The sequence below is a fragment of the Diadema antillarum genome, unplaced genomic scaffold, assembly GCF_040938485.1.
Source record: "Diadema antillarum isolate AM-2024a unplaced genomic scaffold, OU_Dant_1.0 seq00001292_RagTag, whole genome shotgun sequence".
Taxonomy (NCBI): Eukaryota; Metazoa; Echinodermata; class Echinoidea; order Diadematoida; family Diadematidae; genus Diadema; species Diadema antillarum.
The window spans coordinates 379,876-405,661 of NW_027272071.1; the positions used below are offsets into that span (position 1 = coordinate 379,876).

General features: G+C 36.5%; 1 protein-coding gene across 1 annotated transcript in view; it reads left to right on the plus strand.

Annotated features, from left to right (window-relative positions):
- LOC139707992 (semaphorin-1A-like) overlaps positions 1–18,029 on the plus strand; it is a 63,095-nt gene extending 45,066 nt beyond the window's left edge. Inside the window, exons 14-21 of the mRNA XM_071619983.1 lie at positions 444–481; positions 905–907; positions 4,172–4,306; positions 6,210–6,293; positions 9,401–9,535; positions 10,732–10,833; positions 13,432–13,608; positions 17,370–18,029. Coding sequence (XP_071476084.1) covers positions 444–481; positions 905–907; positions 4,172–4,306; positions 6,210–6,293; positions 9,401–9,535; positions 10,732–10,833; positions 13,432–13,608; positions 17,370–17,881 — 1,186 coding nt within the window. The 3' untranslated portion in view covers positions 17,882–18,029. The remainder of the gene's footprint in view (positions 1–443; positions 482–904; positions 908–4,171; positions 4,307–6,209; positions 6,294–9,400; positions 9,536–10,731; positions 10,834–13,431; positions 13,609–17,369) is intronic.
- Positions 18,030–25,786: the final 7,757 nt, after the last annotated feature.

The window sequence follows — 25,786 nt, forward strand, 5'->3', positions numbered from 1 at the left end:
TTAAGATTTTAGTTCCATTGTTTTTGTGTTGTTGGGTTTTTTCTTTCACCACAATATGCACATTTCCTTGCTGATGTTGTTAAAGCTGTCTTGCAAAGATATGTAATGTATGGAAAAGATATTGGAAGCAATGAAATTCTTTCAAATAGCATGTGCATATTGCGTACATTTATTGTAGTAATCAAGATTCTGATTTACAGAGTCTGTGAAATGAAGCAGATTGTTTGTGGTCAGAATTTTGTTGGTCTTTTAAAAGGAAATACTGGAGGGCTTGTTAGAGTGTTCAAAACATTTCTGACAATTAACTTTGTAGTATATCAACAAATGAAAAACGGAGTAGTGTAACTGTGGTTATACCAGTTATTATGCCAATCTATTGAATGCTTGACAATGTCTTTATGTCATGTGAAGAATTGAAGAACATCTGTGTTTTTATCTTCTAGTGATGATCAAGATGTTTCTGCTATCCAGGAGTGTCCAGGTAAGTCAACTACAGTATGTCACTAGTAGTCTTTAGCTGTGAGAACATCAGGTTTATGTTGACTCAACTCTTTGTCATTCACTGGCCTGTGTTTCAGCAAGCTACAGTTTGTGTGGTGTTTATTTGTTTGTTTTGATTTTTCAAAAGAGCTTACATGTGATTCATTCTTGTTTGTCTGAATATCAAGTATGGAATGTTAGGTTAATGTGACCAGATTCTATTACAGAGGACATTTAATCAAGAATATAATGTGACGTAATGATTACTTCAGGGTTCATTGCACATTTGTTAATGAGTTGCTTCTTTTCACTTTCTCTCAACTGATGTCTGGTCTGCATTCTACATCATGTGATCTTGTGGTCATGTGATATGTCACATGACATTCTACCATCTTCTCCTGTCTGCTCCATGGCCATTCATCAGATGGTGAGTGCTACAATGTGTTCGCAAGGATTCTTTTTTTATCAACAAATTATGTTCAATGTCTGTTCTCAGTGAGAGAGAGGTTTTTTTTTCTGAATTATTGATATACATCTTTTTTTTCCCGAGATGTATTGGTGTCAATGTTCACCATAAGTCATTTTTCATGGAAATTCCATATTTCTATCTGAAGGAAATTATGCATTATATGTTTGTCTGCATTTTGCTTTAGTTTGATTACCACTACCTTCTTTGATACCAGAATGCCGATTGCATCACAATATATCAATGAATGTATGTTCTTGTTTTGTGATTTTAGAGATTTAAACAAGCTTAGACCATGTTCTGTAGTTTTCTGAGGCAGAATGTAGCATTCATTAATCTAACAGTGCAGTTGGAGACATTGGATTATGTTACCCTTTCCTCATTCATTATTGCTCTAAATCCTGCCTACCAAATCTCTTGGTTGTCATTTACAATCAGGTAATCCACAGCTAAATCTGTAATGCTATCAGCTCATAGCTTCAAATAAAAATGAAAAAAAAAAAAGTTGCCTAGAAAGTTAACATGTCTGCTCTTTGCACATGCATCAAAAACTGTCCACATCCTCACATGAATCTTTCACTGCTCATACTGACACATAAACTACACAGTGTATATATCATTCAGCATTGCATGGGTACACTTTTGACTGTCGGAGCATTGTGTGTATTTCCTTCTCAGCTGGCATGTTTTCAATGTTTTCTTTCACATGCCATGTAGCTGTATCCCACTCATATCTATAATGCAAGTTCTACTCTTATGATGCTCACTGATATTTTATTGACTAACCGACCATGAAAAGCAATCATTCTTAATCTTAATTCTGCATCCCTGATGCATGATCAAGGAAGATGCTGAAGGCCTTTATTGCAAAGACTGTCATCTACTTTACTGCCTGGGATAATTGCTTGGAAACTAAACATGAAACTTGCATGGCAAGTGAAAAGATTTATGTCATGTCATTTGTTTTATGATATTGATATGATTTATGTGGTGCAGATGGAATCATTAACCAACTAATTTGGTCAGAGGGGCTCAAACCATGTCATCTTACATTTTGTTTCTTCATGTTATTGTTGCTTTTTACGACATGCCATGCTTATTTGAGTTGATTTGTCTCACATGAAATATAGCACAGGCTGATGCTCAATCCTAGGAGGGTTTGCATCAGTTTGGAGCCAATGCATTTTATTTCACTGTTCAAGAATATGTCACATTTATGATTACTGATCTTGATGATTCAGAAAAAGCAATCATAGTTCATTTTCTGTATTTCATGCAATATGTTCTGTTGACTTATGGAATATCATGCAGTTTTAATTTTCATGCACCAGAGAAATAACTTGTGAGTTCAAATGATGAAGTTCTTGTCTATCTCAAGAACATTGTGCCTTGTAATTCATTTCTAACTGGCATAATAATAAATCTTGTATTGCTGTATCATTTCTGTGTTCTAACCATACTAACCTGACTTGCTTGTATTCCATGCTTGGAAGTGCTTTTCTCTGACTCAGCTAACCACCAGGTATGAGGAAGTTAATACATCATGTACTGACATACACAACATTTAAGGTTATTAAAAACTTTCTATGCAATATTTAGATTTAAATGCAACATGTTTAAGGGTACAGCCTACCTTTGAAGTAAGAATTCCCTCATCATTTTTTTTTTTTTACTTTATAAAGTTGTGCTTTTCATAATTAGAAGAGAAATATACCATGTGAGCAATGAAGGGCATGGCCTTATCTTGTTGCCCTGGAAGTTGAGTTTACCCAAAGCTAGGCTGTACTCTATGTTTGGCTGAAGTCCTTTCTTTCATTGTGCTCTATTAATCATATTTGCTTGGTATATGTATGAATTCATTTCAATATTTTTCTTTGCTTTTCAAGCTCTCAACAATGTTGATTCATTCTTTCTCTTTATGTCTGTTTCCAATCTCTTCTGTATACTCCGTACTCCTAGTTCTTCCTATTCAAATTCCAACTACTTCTGCTTTTCAAACATCTGAGTCTACATCTGAGCCAGGCTCCTCTCTTGACAGTCAAATAGAGTTGGGTTGTGAAGGTATCTCTACTTCCTCCATGTCAGTGTGTGGTGTTGCTACAGAAACCTACCAGTGATAGAATTAGTTTGGATTGGTATCATGATACGTGTTTATAGCACATGTGATTTACTACACTACTCTGTTCAGAGTGCACTCGTGTGACTAATAAATGACGCTCTCTGTAGTGAATAGGTCTCACTGAGTTTTCCACGTGGTGATGTATGATAACTTTCACACTGCATTATTCGTAATAATTCCCCAAAATTAAACAGATGTCAACTCCAAAATGGCAATTCACTGATGATATAAGATAATTGAGCAATCTTCCTTTCCCGAATTACAGCTAATTAGAGTTATTTATTACTGATTTATTCTAACTTCCCTGTGGTGTTCAAGTGTATTAGGCACTGACAGGCAGTGAATTTTGTCAGCTACTGTGAAAAGTTTGCAATCACAGGTACACTATGGAATAACAAAATTTTATAAACTCAAAGATGAGGGAGTAAATTATACAATTCTTACACTTGTATATTATGGCAATTCTTTTCCACAGGGATCTTATGATGACTTAAAGTGCAGGAATTTCTTAGCAGAATGAAAGCTGTTGGTACACTGTTGTACAGTTGACCAATTGAATGAAAGAAATTTATTGGAAGATTTATAAAAAGAGCGATGGAATGACTACTACCTGGTACACAAAAAATGAATTTACTTTTGTGTGCCTCTCAACCTGGAACCCTGTAACACTGCCATGATATGAATGAAATACTCACTCTCACCTCATAGCCTCTCACCTCATAGCCTCTCACCCTGTATACCTCATGTCTTCATTTGCTGCTTTTCATATTACTATTGATAACATTGAAGTCTTGTCAAAGACATGCTTCACTATCCATCTTCCCTTTTCCCTCTGCCTCTTAAAGTTATCAGAAGCCGTTTATTTTTATTTGTAGTGCTCATAATTTCATGTTAATGTTTGTACATTTAGTTTGTTATGTTATAGTGAGGTTACATGTGTGTTTATACACAGTAATTTGCACTTGGATTGTTATTTATATTTTAATTTGCACAAGTGTGTACATGTTTCTTTTGTTTGTTGTTTTGATTTGAGTTTTGATTTGCTGTGCCCCACTTTAATTTGCCCCTTACCTGACACCCTTCACTCCCTCATGTGCATGGTACAGAACCACCACCACCCACCACCCCTCCTCCTGAGTGTATCTGTGACACCTCGGCGCCTTCGGCAGGATCCTCTCTCAAATACACCACTACCATGGTTACCACATCACCATCTACTGCCCCGCCCACCACCACAACTGGTCAGTTGCTTCTCTCTGGTCTCTTAAAGTCCTTTGGTACCAAGAGTCTTGGAGGAATCACATTGTTTTATACTCATGAAATGAATGAATGTATGATAGTGACATGGTATGAATGTTGTGGTGCTGAGTTTAACTTGAGGACTGACACAGAGAATTATCTGGAAATTATTAACAACTTTGATTTTTCTGTAACCTGATGATCTGAAATATGGCACTACATCAGAGTTTCAGACACGATGTCTGTCATCTCTAATGAGAAAAGATAACACCATAGTGATGGAATCCACCTAGCTTTCCCTGAGGCCTTGATATTAGTATCACTTGTCAACTGTCAGTCTTTCCTGAGCAGAGTGCTTTGTAAACATTATTGTAAGCATTACAAAAACAAGTGTGCTTCTTGGGTTTTTTTTCTCTCTCCTAGGACAAAATATAGCTTGAGATTTCCTTCTCCCTCAAATAAAATTAGCCATCTGGTAGGGAAAAAAGTGTTGTTTGACAGTCCAAAGAAAAATCTTTTTGATATCAAGTCTTGCGATGTCATCTGTATCATTTTCTCTTTCTTTTTCCTTCCTGACTACATTGAATGACCAAATGTTTCAGGTCAAGATTGTAAGATGTCCATAGATATTATTCATAATTCAAGACTGCAACATTTAAGTGAGTTCTTTCACTTATTTGAATATGTCACTTTGATGTGGTTTCCCCAAGAGCATGTTGTGTGAGGTAATGACTCAGAGATCATAAATCTGATCTTGCTGTAACCCTGACTGTTTACTCAACCAATTAGCATATTAAGAAATTTGTAGATGTGGAGGCCCTTGTACAACTGTAGAAGAGATCAATATAAGTTGCTGTTTGCTTGTTGTTTTATTGTTTGTTAGTTTGTGTGTTTATGTGTCAGAAGTCACATTAAGTGCTGGCTCTTACTGTGTAGCAGAAACACTGACTAGAGGGAATTGTGCTCTTCATAGTATTTTTTGTGAAGTTATTCATTTTTTCTAGAATCATGTGTTGTCTGTTCTCTGCATTTTAGTGTGTGTTTGTGGTGTTCTCTTTGGCCTGTTTGATGTTGATGCCTGTGATTTGTTTTGTGTATGATATGGTCCATTTCAAATCATAATTAGGACTTGATGAATACAAATATTTTTTCCTTGTGTATGCAGAAAGTGTGACTGTCTTTATAGAATTTAAAGATTTAAAGTACAATGAATATGAGTGGCCTCCTTTTTTTCTTCAATATTTAAAGAAGATGACATAAAAAAGTCATTTCAATTAGGAGTAAATCAGCCAGTACACCCTTTGTTTCGAGAAAATGTATTAGAAGACTCTCTCATTATGGAACCTTTGGTGTCTTTTCTGTACATAATTATTATAGAGTTTAGAAACACAGTATCAGTGCTGTACATGCTAACCTTGGTCTAGTGGTGAAGCTAATTGAAGCCATTGCCATCATTTCTATCATGTTATTTTTTCTTATCTCATCATCTCATTTATATCTGAAGAAATTGCATTTGGTATCGTGCATGAGTGCATATTGAATGGTATCACACTATCTTGCTGCTGGTTAGTGCCTTCATACAATTTATTGTACACCTCCGTCAACTCACTGAAATGATGTTCGTTGTTACCGAGATTATTTCAATTTGTCATATGACGTTGAGGCGGAAAAAAGAAGGAAAATATGAAATATGATGACAGAAGATATGTAGGTGTTGTCATCTTACATTCGGACACCATATATAAACAATACATCTCCAGGCATTAACAAGTATATGTGCATTTGGTGATAGTGGCATGCTGATAGCATCTTGCTCTTTTGTTTCTGTTTTTTGGTTTGGTTTTTGTTTTTAGTTTGGCTGCATATTGTTTTATTTTTCTTTTGATAATTTGTGTTATGTAGCAGCTGTTTCCACAACAACAAACAGCATTGTCTCCACAACACTCCCTGAATGGACGACATCTCTTACCTCCTCACCAGTCCCTACAGGTACATCCCGCCCTATGTTCCCCTTTTCTTGTCTGGCTGGATCTGTTTGTGTGCCTCCTTTTTGTCTATTTCATTGGACCTATGTATACCAACATGTGTTGCATTTCAATCCCCTCCGTCTGTACCCATCTTCATACCTGCGTTGTATTCTTGTGATGGTCCGAAAAGGAGACGAAGGAATATGAACTTCTGACCTGTTTTCATTCAGAGTAAACTTCATATTAGGTAAAAAAATCCCCACAAAACAAACTATGGTATGATAATTTCTGTTTTAAAGCCCCCCCCCCCCCCCCATCCCACCATTCCCCATAAATAAAACAAAACAAAAGCATGCAAAGTAAAACATCAATACATAAACATCATCATATGAAGATATGAAGCTTGAAAGGTTGACCAACTTTTGGAGCAGTTTCCTAAATCAAACCCTTCCTCTTTTAGACTTTCTTAATGTTTGATCATTCCACAATGTCTTGTAGTAATCTATCCTTACGTAGAATCATATACTGTAAACGTCAATATTTTCGCGCGATTAATTTTTCGCGCTGAGCGGCTCGAAAACGTATTCGCGGGTTCTTAAATTCGCGCTCCGCAGCAGGTTACTTTACTGTAGTACACATTCACTGCTTTCATCCAAAGCCTCTGCTACATAGCTTGCTATGCCAGCGTACGACAAGCGACGTAGCGAGCGGCTCGACTGCGAGTACAAGCACTCAAATACGTAGTACAGCTGTGACTCTAGTACCGTAGTCATGGGGGACTGTAGCATCGATGCGTGCGGTGCACACATGCATGCTACAGTACACAGCAATCTAAGGTATCGTCTCTTCGCACAGTACTAGTAGCGTAAACATGCCTGTACATTGTACTACGTAGCAGTATCATCGATGAAGCGCACACAATTCATCCCGTTCAAAATGTGCGTAGAAAATTGTGAAGATATATTCGCGCGTTTTTGAATTCGCGCTAGCCGAGCGTAGCGCGAAATCCGCGAAAATTAATGTACCGCGAAAATTTCCACGTTTACAGTATTGTACACATTGTGGCAAATGACCATAGAATACCAAACTATAGACACACCTTGTTCCATAGCCAGTTCCAGTTATATTTCCCTCCCTCATCTTTTGTCTTTCCTTACCCTGTCGCCAACCCCCCACAGATAGTGTTGATGTTATTTATGTCATTGTTTGTTTTGTATCAGAGACCCCCCCCCCTCCATAGACTTTGTGCTTCTCATCCCTCCATTATAATATATGTTATTTCCCCTTCTCTCTGTGTATTCTAAACATGACATTATTATGCCTAGTACTAACTGTGTACCTACATGTACTACTAAAAGTCCTCATGAAGGTGCTACAAAAAAAAAAGGGAGACAGTATTATCCTAAGACTGAAATTTCCTCCTCATTTTTCGTTAGTAATTAGGCACAATTGATAGTCACTTGCAAAGTATAAATCATTTGAAAATCATAACAAGTGGAAATGTTGTAATCCCCACACCCAATCTAGATAGGGAGCTATTAAATTCAATGAAAGATGTGTAAAGTTAGTCAATTAGAATCTCCATCAAGTCCATCAAGTAAATATTTTGGATTGCGCATCCAAACCACTGTTGGTTTCATATTCTCATTAGCTTAGATTCAGTCAATATGTTCAGTGTTATGATTGCACAGACAAGATAAGCTGACACATAGGTATGATTTTTCCTGATTAGGAATAATCAAGTAATGTATCTTTGATAAAGGTTCTTGCATTAACCAGTTATGTCTTTTTGATAGAGTTCTTTTACTTTGGGTTAGGGAGAAATATCATTCTTTAAAGAGTACAGAAAAATGTGAGAATAGAGTTTAAATATTGCATTTCTGCCTTTGGTCATACTCTGAAGTTTAATCTTCTCTAGGTTCACTAGTAAGCAATGTTCCTGTTTAAAATATTGCTCTGTTTGTTTTCCCTTTCCCTCCCATTTCATGTGACTGAATTACTGTGAGATCCCAGTCAGTCTGCTTGTCCACCTTCCTATTCATAGTTCCACTTTAATGTGGTTGTTGTTGTTTTCATCTCTTGTTTTGCCCTTTCATGCTTGGCAAGGATAGAAATCCATATTTGGACTGAAGTAAGGTTTGGATTGATTGTCCATGTTGCAGTCTGTTTGACATTATTTGCTGTGACTTATTCCTTTAAAAATGCAGTCTATTCCATGTCTTTCATGGTGATCACCATTTAAGATTAACTACTTCATGAATATGATTGAATTTTTTTTTTTCTCTCTCTTGTTCCTTACAATTCTGTCAGTGAATGTGCTTTAAGTTTAATGTAAGAAGGAATATTTATCACTTCTTGGATTATACCCCCCTGTTTCCCTCCACATGCTTCAGGAGATGTACAGATGTATGATACAGTTATATCAAGCACAGGGTTGGGATTTGTGTTGCTTTTATGGAAGGTATTCCAATTTTTTCCACATGCTCTCAAGGATATTGCAAGTGAGGTTGGGTAACTTAGATATACGAGTGTTGATTTGTATATCAATTTGACTGATTTTAACATATCTTGAACCTTTTTCTTCCTGTACTACCTTCACATGCTCTGTCCATCGGTTGAAAAAAAAAAATGCCTTCATTTGAACATACAAACAATCATACACACACACACACACGCACATTCTTAAATTTTTGTACAAAAAAATATATATATCATGTGGCAAACAGCCAAGAACACAGATCTGATATCAGACATTAGAAACCAAGCAATCAAAGCAATAGAGTCGGTCTGTTTTACACTATGAGCTGATAGCATTCTGTTCTTTCTGTTGGACTGTAGGTCTATCAAAATGGTTGATTCATTGTTTTTCACTATAGTGGTATTCTCCAGAAATACACATTATCTGCACCAATGTTCAGTTTCCTCCAAATTCATTCTGGTTGTGTTCAAAAGATGGTTTAGGGTTGTCTGTCATGTTTTAGTCGAAGTGAACATGGCAGGTAGTGCTCCCTCTGTAGGTGAGGTTAGGTAGAAGGATGGTGTTGTGTCTGTCTTCAGGAATCACTGATGATTTGATTCAGTACTCTACTCTAGCCTCACATGTTGAATGACACCTTTTCTACCTACCAGGAGATGGTGATGTCCAAGGGAAGTCCACTGATGACAGTCCAAATGCCTCTGGCTTGGACAACAACTTATCAGAAGGCAAGCTTACCCCATCTTTGCCCCCTTCCACCACCTTTAGCAACAATATCGGCCCCCTTGGTAAGATCTCTCAGTTGGTTCTTCACCTCATTCCATGTAGCCATGACATCTCATGAGCTAACACCAGCCATCTTTTAGCTCTCCTGCCTGTAAGGTGCTGCTGCCCTCATTTATGTGTCCATAATCCTGTCTAGTGGTAAACATTAACCCACAGTCATTATTAACATTGCAGGGGAGATGGTATGCAAACCATTTCTTTTCTTATCAGCCCAAGGCTAGATTACTAAAACACAAAAATTTCAAATGTTTCTGCGAAAGCTAGAAATTTAGAAGCAGTCTTCAGCTTGTTTTCTGAGATGTGCTTTAGGGCATATTCACTTTTGCTTAAAAAAGGAAAGAAAGAAAGATGAATAATTAAAAGGCAATGTAATGGTCATTGTTTCACATCAGACATCAGATGAATTTACTCCCAGGTATAACCTTTCCAGTCATGTTGCAATCACATTTTATAGTCAAAATTTCAAACCTATGCATCCAAGGAATATATATATATATATATTCATGGGCCAACCAGGTAGAATCTGTTATAAGATGAAAAAGCCACAATCTTAGCAGTAAATAGAATTTAAAAAATAAATAAATACAGGAAAGTTTGCTTATGGTTTATGAAAAGCTTCATTGTGGAAAATTTGTCATGCATGCCATGCCTGCTTGTCTAAATGGTAAAAAAAAAATGCTTGTAAACTTGCAGAATAAGCTACTAAACTTCTGTCCTTCAACTATAATGCATTTAATGATTAACTTCCATGATATACTTAATGATTAATCCCTCCATCTCATGAAAATTATATATTGTATCCATGTGTCTGCTTGCCTATCTTCTTCTTTCATAACTATGAGTCTTTGTCAATGCCTGAAAATCTCAGAATGATGAAATTTGGCTGATTAAGGATCCAAAAATATATCATTTCTTTCACGGGGTCGTTGCCTGATCCTTCCTATACAAATATTATGTAAGAGTGAAGACAGACAAACGTAGGAAGAGGAATCCTTGTGCATCCTGAGTTTGTGTATGCTATGCGGAAGAGAGACTGTGATGATGGACTCGTTTTGACTTGGTCAACTCATTTACTTGGCCAATTTTATTCTAGTAAACTTCCAGTATATTCTTTCATGATATATTACAGTCTTCCTCATCCCTGTCAATTTATAACTTTCCCTTGTTCTCCTGTTCTGGAATGTTAATTATGCCCTAGTGATCTCTGATGTGGACATACTTGAGGTTGCCACGGCAACCCCCAATGAAGTAGATGGTATCCATGGTGATAGACATGTAGTCAGACCTGATGTTTTTGAGTGTGAGTAGCTGATATGGGATGTAGGACAGTATAGCATCTGGTGTAGATTTCTGTTAGTCTATGAATGCACTCTGTATGGTTTGTGCATGTGAAGTGTTTTTGTCAGCTGGGTAGCCTACATGTGTTGATCATAGCATGTCACACACAGTCCACATCTCATCAGCAAGCTATTTCTTGTCCCATATTTATTTTGTTCATCAACACAAAAGAGCATTTGATTTCTAAAAATCTGTAAAACTTTGCTTGATCATTTGTCCCTCTCTCTGTTGTGCTGGTATGATTTCTCTTGCACAGAAAAAAAAAGTTGTTCTGTTTCAGGAAGATTTATTTTGTTGAGGATGTGCTTGTTTGTGAAGGTAGTGTAGTTGGAGTGTTTAGGTAGTGCATGATGTCAAGTGATTCCACAGAGCATGTGATGGCTGGTGAGTGAGTTATCATGGAATGAGAGGAAGAGCTATGATGTGATTCATCCAACCAAGTTATGGTACATGGCAAGAGCTATGATGTGATTCATCCAACCAAGTTATGGTACATGACAAGAGCTATGATGTGATTCATCAAACCAAGTTATGGTACATGACACGATCACTGACAGAATCATTACAGCTTCTGCCATACTTGATTGATGACATCCTCTTAGCATCTGACATTCTCCTGTAACATTGACATATTACTTGGTAATTCTGAAATCTTTTTGTTGACAGGCAAAAGGAAAGTTTATCATCAATATCTCTTTTTTTGTCTCGTCTATATTTTCATTCCATCTGCTTCGTGCTTCTACTAGAGGGTGGATGTAGAGGTTTTGGTGACTTTGAATCTTTCTTCATCAACTCAATTCTAACATGTCAAAAAGTGAAGAATTTTAACAATGATTATGTTATAATGTTGATACCTTTGTTATGTACCTGTGTTATGTGCTTTATGTCTTCTCTAGTCATATAAATGAATGAAGTCTTTTGCAGGGGGAAAGAATAAGTCTCCGTAATATTTTGTCTTGATTAATCATGATTAACATAATTATGTTTAACATCAATTTTCAGAATGAAACAGGAAGTACTATGCACTATATAATACAAAAATGATGGTGGATAACAATATATATTTTTTTTCTCCTTCATTTTGCTGCTAACATTTTTTATATTGAATCATTCTATAGTGCCAAGAATATTTACCATCTGTTGAGTATATAAATGTTTGATGTGCATAGTGAGCAAATCAGGGCCTTAACTTGGCCTCTGATGATAAACTGAGTAAAAACCACCTGTCATGCATGACCACTCACATAGAAATATAGCTATGATGCTGCATGAAGACCTGCATGTGTCAAGATATGTTCAAATTATCACACATTTACTGAGGATTGACTGCTTAATCTACAAATGGAATAATGAAATTCTTCTTAAGCTACCTTTTAGGGAATGGAATGATGAAGCTATTATTCATCTACGTATGCAAGGAATGGAGAGGTTACATTCTATAAGGCAGTCTAAGCAGTCCAAGTTCTAAAATCACCTCCTTTTGCATGCTGTTACCCCACGTATTCCCTCTTACATTATAAGACAGTCCCATCCTGCCTGTGATTTCTTTGCATTTGGATGGTTCATTTAAATGCACAGCTTTTCAAAGATTCCAGCTAGCTGAAATCTAATCAGTTTGGTTTCACATTCTCCCAAGTGTTTTGATATTTTGTTATGACGCTGAATTAAGATATTTCTATATATAGAAATAAGATTGTGGGAATTAGTGACACACAAATTACTATCATACTTTCATGTCAATGCAGTATTGCTATTACATTAAAGAACAGATATTACTGTGGTGACATTTTTATACACAATTCATTGTACTTGAAGTGCACTGAAAGCATTTTGCCCACTAAAATGTCATAATCGAGCAAAGTTCCCCATTTTCTTATAAAGCCATTGTGATATTAAAGTGTGTCCTCAAGATGAACGAGGACAAGAGAGCTTTGTAGTGATATTGGTAGACTGCCCTTTCTGGAAATAGAACACTGATTTTATGAAGGGAATCTTGAGTCTTCACCTTAAACCTTGTGATGCCTTGTATCAGAATGTTGAAAATGCCTCTCAATATGCATATGATGCACAATGCATGCTAGTGCTATAGCAACACTACCCTTGTATGTTTAGCATTATGATATTGATGTAGTATTGTAAATACCTCATGTTAAAATTCCTGTGGCATTGACTTCAATGGATGTAAATATATTCATATTTGTGTCAGTATGTCTATATTTCTATATATACTGTTATGTACTTTCAAACATGGTTCGTTACTGGAATTTGAAGAAAGCATCGCAATCAATGAAAATAGAGAAATGTCGGTTTGTGTGCATGGGGTCAGTGGTACATGCAGTACAGTATCTTGATAGGAGTCCTGAGAGATGTTATGAAAAATATGTAGTGTGAACAAAACAGGTTCTCACTAATGTCTGTATGCATGTTGTATTTTAAACAGTAAATGCTACTAACAAATTCAGGGATTGTTCTTGCACAGTCCATTAAGTTCCATTTTTGTTCCCTAGTCAAGAAGTTACCAATATTTCCTCTCATTGCCCTGACTTTGTTATCCCCTCAGATCCTCAAAAGAATTACAGCCTGCTGGACCAAGGCAATGTGCTAGTCCTGGTCTTCCTGATTCTGGGCTGGATCCTCTTCACCTTCTGTGGATTGGTGGTCCTGTACCAGTGCTACAGTCGACATCATAAGGGTATCTATCAACCTACTGGTACAGATGAAAGCATCTTGAGTGCAAGTAAGGTTTCTCTGATCTTAGTAATCTCCCAGCATGCTGTGACTGACTGCTGTGTGTCTAAAAGACCCTGGCACAGCTCTCCCTCCTCCGATCCCAATTCAAGTCATGCTTGCTTCTGATTGGACCTCCCTAAGACTTCTCTTCACTGAAATCACAAAGTGATATTCCAAGTGGGATATTCAGTTTCTTCTTTCTGTCAAACTCTACGTGACTAAAATAAGTAGTGGACAGTTTTATGATTAAAATGTAAATTATTTAATTACTTGCACTCATAGACACTTCAAGTTTCTTGAATTCTGTAAGAATGGGACAGCCAAGGTAGATCTTGTTTTTTTTTTTAACACTTTTTGCAGTTAGGCTTTTTATTTCACTTTTTTATAAAGACTACGGAGTGGCAAGGGAATTAAAAGTTATAATTTGATAGATGTAGGGCCTATCTTATCCCAATTTGAAGACTATCAGGTTATAAACAAGATATGGTTATAATACACTAAATAGTACACTTTGTCCTTACCTCCTACAAGGTTTGTTAGAATATTTGTTTCATAGAGAATTAATCTGCAGGTAAATTGTCTTTGAATGTCCACTAGTCAGAGGAATAACAAGAAGAGCTCTTGCTATTTTTCAATAAAAGAAGAGTGATTTTAATAATTTCAGATTGGCTAATTTGAAAAGATGGTTAGGGACTGTGTTAAGTTAGAGGGCAAAATAAAAGTAACAAATCCCATGCTACTCATTGAGTATATTAAAGACTGCCAGTATAAAGGGTTTTAGTATCTTCAGGTGGAGGTCGCAATTAACCCAATTAAATTTCTGTTTTTCACGTGTCACATCAGCATGCATCAACAGTATTTTCACTCTATTTTTGCATCTTGTCACCTCCATTATGTTACTTGCTCTTTTTCCTGTTGTACATTTCACAAGTAAATGCCTTACTTTCATCCAGTTTGTATGCTATCATGTCTGTACAGCTCTTCAACGTATTAATGCTTCCATTTCTTGCATTGAGATATTTTGCCTTTCGCTGTATGATGTCATAGTCAGACAAGAAACAAAGTTGATTTCCAAGTTATTCTTACACGGTACTTTTTATCTTTATTGATATTCCACAAGCATTGTCAATTTGTGCTTCAGCAAGAATTTTTAAAAGTGAATTTGTTGATATGTTTCATTTTATGATATTATACAAAGACACCCAAAAGCTTGTGTAATATCAAGTAGTATACTTGGTCTCATCAAGAATCAACATGTGCAGTGAAATATTATAGGGGGGGGGGGAGGTGGAGGAAATGGAATATTTGTTTGAATTATAGTAATATTCCAGTCATACCTGCGCATACAATATTTGTTAAGTATAATTTAAATAAAAACAATTTATGCTGTCATTGTCTGCATGGGTAATGGGAGTTCTTTGTCAATATCAAAATGAGTCATCAGTTTGTCAACATGTGACAATATTCAGATGCGTTGTCTCAGCTATTTGTCAGTGTCTAAAAAGGTGAACAATGACATTTCATATTTCAATATACGGAGCCCTGGATCTCTCATCATATGACATCATTTCTTCTCTCCTTCTACTTTCCATGCACCCCATGCCTTCCATGCACTCAACATTTGCCAGCAATGCACTGTTTGCCTGATGTAGTAATCTAATGTGTAAGGCTTCTGCTGTATGACTTGTTTAGAATGTGATAAGTTTGCTTGAAAGCATAATGGCTGCCTGTGTGCTCAGAAAATGATGAGATTTTAAATCTACAGCAATCTAACTTAAAATACAGGACACTCAGATAGTCATTGTGAAAAGACACAAGATTCAGTTGTGCATGCTTTGTATTTTGTGATTGACATTATTTAATATTACAGATTTAGCATATCAACTCTATTCAACAAATGTTTAAACCAACTGATAATAGACTGTTTTATACAATGTTGCATGAGATAATGGTATCATGCAAGTCCTAGTGAAATTAGTTTGCTGGTAAATACTGATATGAGAGAGTGCTACAGATATAGAAATGACATGATGTATGAGGCATGCAAAAAAACAAAAAGCCAGACATCAATAATTGTGTGTTCATTGTTACGATAAAAGTGATCTTTTCATGTCTCTTTTTCCATTTCTCCTCCCTCATGATATATTCACTCTACTTCGCTAACCAATCTCTCATCATGTCTTGCGATGTGCCTAACACTAAACTGGTATGTGGTACACTAATACGTATTTTTGTCCTTATCAATTTACTGATATTGTTCATCACTTAACAGATTTTAAATCACTTCTGAATAACAGTGTGATCATTGTGGCTACAGTATAATAGCATTCTTTGTAAAGCATATCTGGTCTTGTTTTTCATAATGTAATGTGATATCTAAGAAAACACAAACAACTAAATAAGCAAGAAATTTCTGCAAAGGTATGATCAAAATTTCTGTCATTCCACTGCGTCCAAACTATGAAATCAGATGCTTTCAGTATTCATTTATCTTGCTCTTCATTGTGCAAACATTTGAGAATGTTTCAGTTGGAATTGACTTTCCTCTCTTTTTTTTTTCATTTTGCCTGGTATGGTACTTCAGGGTACATTATGTACATTGTACCCAATACTTCTCATTCAGCTAAATTCATTGATGTGCTGAAAACTTTTAGTGGAAATAATGTCTTGATACATAAACATGTTTGTAGATGCTAGTCAGTTTGTCTACTTAATTCATGTGTGGCATTGGTGAAGTCCATGATTTATGGCATCATCTTCATTATTAATGATGATGGTCTCTTCAAGCATGCAACATATTTCAACATTACTTTTCCTTGTTGCAGACACACTGTATTATACCTGTATGCATCCATTGCCATCTGTACATCATATCCATGCCTCTTTCATGGTGTTCAGGGCCTATCTAATTCTTGTTGGACAGTCTTTCATTATACATACCTACCTCTAATAATATTGACAGTATCAGGGCTTAAGGAAATCCCCAGAGAAGCAGTTTTCTTGAGATTGGGAGAAAATAAAGAGAAACAAAATGTTTCCTTCCAGACATTAGAGCAAAGATCAGAGAAACTTTTCCTTGAACTGTCTTGTCTCAAGTCTTGATGTGATATAACTGTGTTCTCTTCAAGAGAAGGGTACCAGGTGAAAAGTGAGTTTTGTCTTGTCCTGAAATGTTTGTCTTGTTCTTCTTCATTGTTTCTTGAATGTAGTAATCTTTGTATTTGTTGTGATATTGTGCAGGTTTCAGTGATTATAGGTGTTTCTTTCTTTTTGTTTGTGTTGTTGGTGTGTTTATAATGAGTTTGTCCTTTGTGTGTGTTCTGAAACTCCACACATTTTTCAGGGGCGATTTCAATTGACATTTATTATCAAAAGTTACTTAATGGAAATTGGCCAAAAGGGTAAAATGTTGCACAGTAACACACCCAGGCTTACATCACCAATGGCACATAGTGAATTGAGTAAATCACATACATGTAAGTGATTCAGTATTTTTAAAGGCCAGAAAATGAAAGCTGCATTATGAAGCATAATGTGAACTTTGAATACCACATTGTACTTGACAGAAATTTATAGGCAGTGGCATATGTATTGTGGAGTTAGATTTACTGTTGATATTTGTTTTTGTGTCATTTTTATTTTTGCATGACATTTTGATGTTTGATACTGCTGAGAAGGTTGTAGGGATTTGTAAGATTACATTAGGGAGAAAGAGAGAGAGAGAAAAAAAGATGTGCTTATTAAGTTTTTACGTTGTTTTTCCATCAGATCACAAGACCAAGGAGCAGAAAGAATCCTCCATCCTAAGCCCGAATGGAAAGGCACTGCACTGCGAGCCGCCTCCCAGTGGCATGCTAATGGAGGCCCCGTGGTCGCCCCCCTCCCGTACCTCCCACACACCGGCAGGGCGGGAGAGAGACTCTCTTGGACCAGTGAACGGCCACAGCCTACCTAGGCGTCCCATGCCTGTTCCAACTCCCACCGTCCCACTGGCCTATCGGTCTCCTCAATCATATGCACATACCGTAGGCTCCCTCCCCAGTCCAGCTCGCATCAATAAATACAAACACGGACTGAGCACTTTCAACAGTCTGGATAGGCACAGAACACCAGCCATTCACAATCTGTACGTAGAAAACCCACGCAGTCACGAACTCTACTCACCGTACAATGGACGAGTAATGACAGCTGAGGATAGGAGGCCCTCGGGGGCCTCAGACAGTGAGATGTATGATGATGATGTTTGGCAGCCTAGGATGGATGGAGAAGAGCTTGTCTGATCCAGCCAGGCTGTTGGAATGGATTCCCTGCCTACTGTAGGTTTGACTTGCAGCAAGAACTCAACCACTTGGATGATTCAGTTTAATGCTGCCAAATGTGTTTCCATGGCTACAGACTGATGACATCATATTCATCATGTTGACTAATGCCAACTGCATTCCTGGTTGTTAATCATCATAAACTGATCAACATGAACTTTGGATTCCTGGAGTGGAGATAGTCGGAGGATTACCTTGTGGCCAAGATGAAAACCTACGTCAGATTGATCATTTGCCTCCATTTTTATAACATTCCATGGTTGTTAGGAATGGCAGAATGCAGACCTAAAGGAAAACGAGCAGACACTTGAGGTAGACCTCCCACGGTTGTGTTCATCAGGCTCAGTGTCCATACAGGGACTGACTTTTTTGCGAACAAGGCAGTGATTGTGAACATTGAGATGCACATTCCTGCAGCTACTGTATGTTCCAGGTTTGACCAAAGACTATGACACCCTGGAGGAGGGTACATCATAAGGACTTCACCATGAGCAGACAGACTAGGGAGTTCACACACAGAGAGGAAGTCATCCCAAATATAAAGTATATGAAATGATTCCAAAAATATTGCAACTATTTTAGAAAGAAAGTGAGAATTATTTTTTATGTAGGCCATTAACAGCCAGGTCTAAGAAATCAGAAAGTAGAAGAGTGGCCACCATGCTAACTCATTGACAGCTAGTGTATAGGAGTGCTGTTTAACAAATATTTGTATATAAAGTTTTATCTGACACAGCATCACCACCAACTCTTCAGAAGATATTTATGCAAATGGATATTTATTGATTTTATTACGAAGGTTAACTGTGATTGAATTATGTGGAATGTGGTAGATGTGTATGTGGAGAGTGAATGAGAAGAGATTGCTAGATAATTTGGGATGTTTTATTTCATCAAAGGTAGCTTCATGATTATGCAACATCAGCTGTTTTCTCTTTTTCCTCACCTATGCAATGTTGGCTCGATTACAAACAGGGCACAATCTTGTGTTTATGTCTAGTGTTGCAGTAGTACCCTTGCTATTGACCAAAGGAATGACAGATTGGAATGTAGAGCTTTTTGTGTCAAAGTCTCTTGGGATCCAAGGTTTGGTGGCAAAATATATTTTCAACCCTGTCCAATGATGCACTTTCACAATAGATATACAATGCATTGTGATGCATGCCTCTAAAGTACAGAAAATTTGCAAGGCAAGACATTTAAACGCTTTAAGAGATAACCATAGACCTGGGGTCTGTTTCATGAAGTCGTCACTGAAGTTTTTACATAACTCTCAGAATGGCCAAAGTTGCTCATATGTAGCTATATGAGACTTTCAAAGAAAAGAAGTCTTTCTAAAGTTAAAGAGTACATTTCTTATGAGTGAAAAATCTCCTATACGACTCTCGTGAAACAGACTCCATAAGTGTCAGCATCAGCACCTAACGCAAGAGATTACTTACAGATGTTGATTACTGATTACATTGAACATGTATGTATATCTGTAGGCTTCTGTATTAGATCTAGTTTGTGATGACTTCCAAACCAATGTGAGAAAATACAGGTAACCACAAACAGCATTCAGCAGCTCGCTTTTACTCTCTAGAAACATTGCCACGATCACCACTATGTTTGAAAGAAGTATGGCAGCTGATGGCTGCATTCTATCAGCTACATGTACCGAAGGGGAAACAATGTGATGTAAGTGGAACATGACCTTTGCATATTGGGGTTTTAGATAGAAATGTCAGAAACTATTGTTACTTGTTTGTTAAAATCTGTAATCCCTGACACATAGTACACTACACGTAGCTAGCTACTCATGAATAATGTTGGATTTTGTTCACATAAAGCTACCTTCTTTTCATCATTCAAAAGCCAGCAAATTTTGTTTCAGGTTTCAAGACATAGGCCTATAGTATTCCTCAGTGAGCTTTGTATCAGTAAGAGTTGTTTTGTAGAGGCATGTGAGGATTAAATATGTTATACACATTTATGTTGTCATGCTTTTCTGGTATTCAGCTACCAAACATCTCTTTGACATAGCAGAGTAGCATACCTATTAAAGTTATAGTGTAGGCCACATAATGTGCATGTACCGGTAATTTTCTCAGTAACCAAGTTGAGACAGCGCCTATCATGAAATGATGTCGCATTTGTGGGTGATGGTCCTGTGCTACTTTTTAACATTTCTGAGAGTTTTAACAATGAGAACTAATTTTACTATGAAGTTTGAGTGTAGATTTACCAATTTTATAGCAAAGCTGGAACAAAGAGTATGTAAACAAGAGTTATGTGAAAATATGTACTTGTACAGATGTTGCAAAAATATTGCCCTCTATGTATTATGTTTTATGTGTCTGTTAACAGCGATCGATGTATTCTTGTAAAGTGATGAATTGTTAACATTCCAAATGTTTCAGTGATAGTAATAATTGCACAATTCCATTTGTTGTCATGGCGATTGAGTATTTGTGTGCCTTTATTTGAAGGCAAACTAGACTATTCTGGATTAAGTAGGCTAAATTCCGACATAAAAATGAATGATATGATCTGGAATCTTCCATCTAATATGAACAAAATGTTTGAATTTTAACCATTTTCTTTTTTGAGGGGGCTAACAGAGGCTATATACTGAGCACCTGCAATTGAAATTCATCCCCAAGCTGTGCATGATTTTTAAGATGTTAGATATTGACTGTTGTAATGAATTCACCAACATTTCATAGAGAAAACTGTGTTTGTATCTTTCCATGTCAGATATAATTTTTTCATAGCTTTGCAATGTTTTGTTTGAAATAATGTTTGTTCACTGCCATGCAATTTGCTCTTTGCAAACTGCAACATGCACAATCTTTTTTTAAGAACTTGGAAAGATATAGCATTATGCCGCTTTTCCTTCTTTTAACCTAAATATGCTGCTTGCAAAAATCCTTTTGTCACAAGCAAAAGGATAATACTGTGATCATAACCTGGCTGTATTATGGCATGCATCCTAAGCTATTTAAATCACTTTGCTTAACATACATATTTTCAAAAGATTAAGTGAGAATATATTTTATAACCTGCATGTAGTGTGTGTGTGTATACTGGGCTACTGATGTTTAGTTTTCACCAGTATTATGCCTTTTGTCTTTCACTTAATTTTGTTGTCATAGAAGCAACCCAGCTATATGCACTGTACCTAATCCCATCATTATCCACTTCCTTGGTGAATTATTTCTATTTCTGGGATCTCAGCTTGGATGATTTGTCCAATTTAAGATTAGCATTGTCTTCCACTGTCAAACTGGAGTGAAAGAAGTTAGTAAAGGATAACACAACATTCTGATGAAGCAATCCAGAACTTTGGATGTAATAAAATATCTGATTTCTGTGAGATTTGAAAATCATGATCAGGTTCAATTTCATTATAACTTTCAAATACTGTAGCAATGTGTTATTCAACATCAATCATGGTGAATTCCAAGCTAGAAATTTGAGATCATGGTTTCCACGCTAGAAATTTGAGTCATGGTTTATCTCAGCAGTAATGTGAATATGAAGTATGCAAGACAGAAATATCACTGTATTTTAATTATTTTCAGATATATGCAAGAGGTAACGTATTGAGCAGTGTTTTATGTTCAGTTGCACAGTTAGAATTCAGAACAAGCTGCAAATTTGTGTTCACAATCCCATAAACATTCTTTGCTTTTATATGTATAAGACTTGAATGTATGATCACCTCACCATGCCATACAGAGTACTAGTGTGATGTTTTCATGCTTATCATGGGCTTTTTTTAACTTTATGTTGCATATGTATTCATGTTTGCATGCAATTTATTTGAAGGTATTCATTTGTAGATATGAAATATTTGCTGAAAATTGAGTTTGCTTATAGTGTTTGGGAGTTATATGTATGTAGTACCAGAAAGCTGCCCCAAAAAGGGCATGTTTCATTACAATTTGCCAAATTCTGTAATTACAATGTAGCTTTTATCCCTAAGTTTGTGGCTAAAATTAAGCAAAATTACATGTAGGGTTGACTTGGGTAATTGTTATTTACTGAATTTTTAAAAGTTTTTTGTGTAAATAAGAATCCTGCTGTAACGAGAGAGAGAGAGAGAGGAGAGAGAGGGATGGATGGATGGAAGGTCGAGAGAGAGATAAAGAAATGATAATCTGAATTATTTTTATACGATACAAATTCTATTCTGCAAAGAAGAGAAATTTGTAGAAACAGTATTTTCTGTGGAATGAACTGTCTCATGATCAGCTCCAAACTTGAGAATGCCCAGCTGCATTATGCACTTCTTCTTCTCAACTGTCATGGTCATCAGAAAGAAGTAAAGCTTTAATCACTTTTCTATCTTTTCCAGAGAGCAGAGATGCCTCAGACAAAATCTGACGTGTATTAGATTGACAGTAAGCTTACCCATCTGTGAAAAGCAGACAAACTAATATTGCTCCTTGCTAAAATCTTGTCATAGTTGTCCAATGATGTAAGTAAGGAGGAGCATTATGCTGATACCGTAAACAAATTGCAACGCCATTGTTTTCTATGTTATTGCAATAAATGCAAATTAATGTGAAGTTTTTTTGTCACTTGTGTTCTTTTTCTCATAAGACTTTTCCTTCTCATGCCTTTGCCCCATTTTGGGGTGATCTGTCTGCCTGTAACTTTACTACAACACACATTTCCCATTGACCCCTGCCCCGAGTATACTCGTCCTCAACGAGTTAATTGTCAATACATGTATCTGGCCATAATGTATTAAAGCTAGGAAAGTTCAGTGGGAGTACAATTTCGTATGCTGGATGGAAGGGTTGGAAAATACAGGCTATATTTCTTTCATGTAAACTTTGGAAATGTTTACGCCAGGGTCAACAACGTTCAAGGTCAGTAAACTTTAGGGCCATACAGATTGCAACATGCAGAACATGTACACATACAAGGGAACCTGTTATACAATGTACAAGGATCTAAAAACTTATATCGGGACACATTTTGCAAAAAAAAGGAACATGTACCTTGATAAGCACACTAAAATATACATGTATAAAGATAAAGAGGGTTTCGTTACATGCGACCTCTTTATGATTAGATTTCTGTGTATAGTGATTGTATGAGAATGATGAGGCATTCCCTAGTTGGCCGCTGGCTCCAGTCTAACTCTAGCTCACTGTGTGTGTTGCTGTTAGTCATTGGTGGATATTAAAGTACAGTCAACCTTGCGTAAGTCAAATTTATTTGGACTATTAAGATATAGCTTCCACTTAGAGAAAACTCAGCTTATGAGGGATTAAAATCAAAAGATAGAAGAAAACTTGAAAACACCTTTTGGACTTGGGCAATTATTTGACTTATGCGAGGTCGACTTAGGCACGGTTGACTGTAGTGTGTATTCATGTGTGGGCATACTGTATGTGCGTGTTTAATTTGAAGTTGTGTGTGATGTTTTGGTGTAAATGTATGAATGCAAGCATTTTGATGTTAACGAGCATTCTCTTACCCAGTCTCCTCATAAATGTAGAGAACAGGATGGACTTCAGGAGACTGGTTTATTACTGGACTGGTTTAGTAGGATGTGACAGAGGATGCTTTAGACTTCACTCAGTGAGTTCCAGTGTCCAATCACAGGGAGCTGAATATTTACTGTCATTTTTCTTTTTCTTTCTTATACAAAGAAGTCTCATGCAACATTCCTCTCTCTAAACACTTATTATTTGAATATCAAGTAAAGATAAAAGAGAAGTGATTTGCTGATCAATATCTCAAGACTTAGTCTAGTTACCGTTGTCATTAACTCATCTCCAGAGGAGAGCAAGTTTTATTAATTTCAAAAGTTCAGTAATGAAATAAATTCAACATGATTTTTTAGGGCCTATAGGAGGACATCACTAGCAAGGAACAATGCCATATGTATTGCTTCAATATCCCGATCACAACTCAAAGGGAGTGATGCTAGATAACGTATTCTGACCATCAGTGACATTTTGGCTCACTCATTACAGCTTTCTCTGTCAACATAGAGGAACTTGGAGTGCTAATACATGTACAGATATTTTTCCAAGCAAGAATCAATCACTATTTAACCCAGTAATAATCAAGGGCAGGTATTTTGTGTAACCTTCAGTACAGTGAGTGAAATGTACATTGAGAAGAAAGAATTCCTTTATTCCCTGTTGATGACACCAGCCCATGGCAAGTATAATTTGTATCAATCTATGAAATCACACAAATAAACTAGACTGGATTTGATGAATTACTGCATTAATATAGAAATATGGACAATGGAACAAAAGGGAGAAGAGAGGAATGGACAAACTATAACATGGGGTGGGGTCAGTAGAGAGAGGAGTTGTAGAAATATGTAGGCTCTATACAGCTTTACCTTCTGTACAGTATTGCCCATCCAGCTTTTAGAAAGTAGTGTCTTTGGAGACATTTGGCTGCATTAACTTAATACAAGTACATACAATGAAAGTGAATTTGCCAGTTCTGTTTTCCAAACAGTGACAATTCAGGGGAAAACATTAATGAACCATATTGCCTGGCATATGGCTTACAATAGCATAATCTTTGTGAATGAAGAAAGTTCTATATACAGCACTGAGACCACTCATACATTTGACACCATTGATATCTGCTGACAATTAGGGATACAAAGAAATACAGTAAACACAAAGTTCCAGTATTTCCTTCATGTTTTAATTGGATATAAAACTTGCAGTGAATAACTCTTGTATTTACATGATAGCTTCTTTAATTTGGAATTAAATGGCATGTCTGTAAACTCTCTACACTGAATCAAACAGCATGACAGCATATTTATATTACAATGTATACCAGCAGAGCTAATGCTGTTGACAACAGTATTTTTACCTTTAACATTTCTGCTACATGAAAATAAAAGCTATGAACAAACATTTCATTTTCCATATACAGACACATACTGGAAAGTAATTGTCCTTGGAGTGCACATGAGTGTTTCTCAACACGTGAACGTAGAACAACACATGGTACAATGTACATTTGTAGAAGTCATCACCCTTTAATAAAGAGCTTTAGGCACCCTATTTTACAGGAGTGACCATTCCAGGAAGATGCGCCAACTTTACTGACATGACATACATGTATTTTCAGCTGTTTGTAGGTGATCGAAGGAGACCTCTTTCTATGGGTTCAGTTTGTAGGTGGGGATCTATATCACACACATGAATGTACAGGATGCAATATTTGGTACCCTATGGTATCAAATGAAAATTTGCCATTTTGTTGAATTATTCATTTTTTTTTTCAACATTGTACCCTGGGTTACCAAAAATGTGTAAAATATAATATTTTCAGTACTTTTTTTGAATAAAAATGTTTTCTTGCTTGTGATTATGCAACAATAAATGTATGCAAATAATAAGTAACTTTTTTTTCTCTTATGAATTTACATGCTCTGTTGTAATCTTCACTGTTTAAAAGTTGGCATGGTAGGAATATTGGCATTCGAATCGTTTTCACCACACCGATTTATGCTGGTGCTGATGATGAGAAAATAGTCGCCATTAAAGTATTTCACAACTGTATGATAATGGACACAAGATGGCGCTACACAATGTCATACCCCAGGTTTTAATGGTACCTCGGTGTACGGCAAGCCGAATCATACCAGGGCTCAAGAATTCTGACTTCTCTCAAGAGCTGCAGGGTACAATGTGGATCAATGCAACACATGATGCAAATGAACAATTTAGAGAACTGGCCATAAATGTGTAATGTGTGCTCACACAGGTCTAATGAATTTACAGTCTTTTCTATAAATGGACATGAAGTCAAGAGAAGCAGGGAGTGATTGGCTCAGATATTTAAAATCTATGGAATAAATTTTGCATCTGAACTACTAGATGA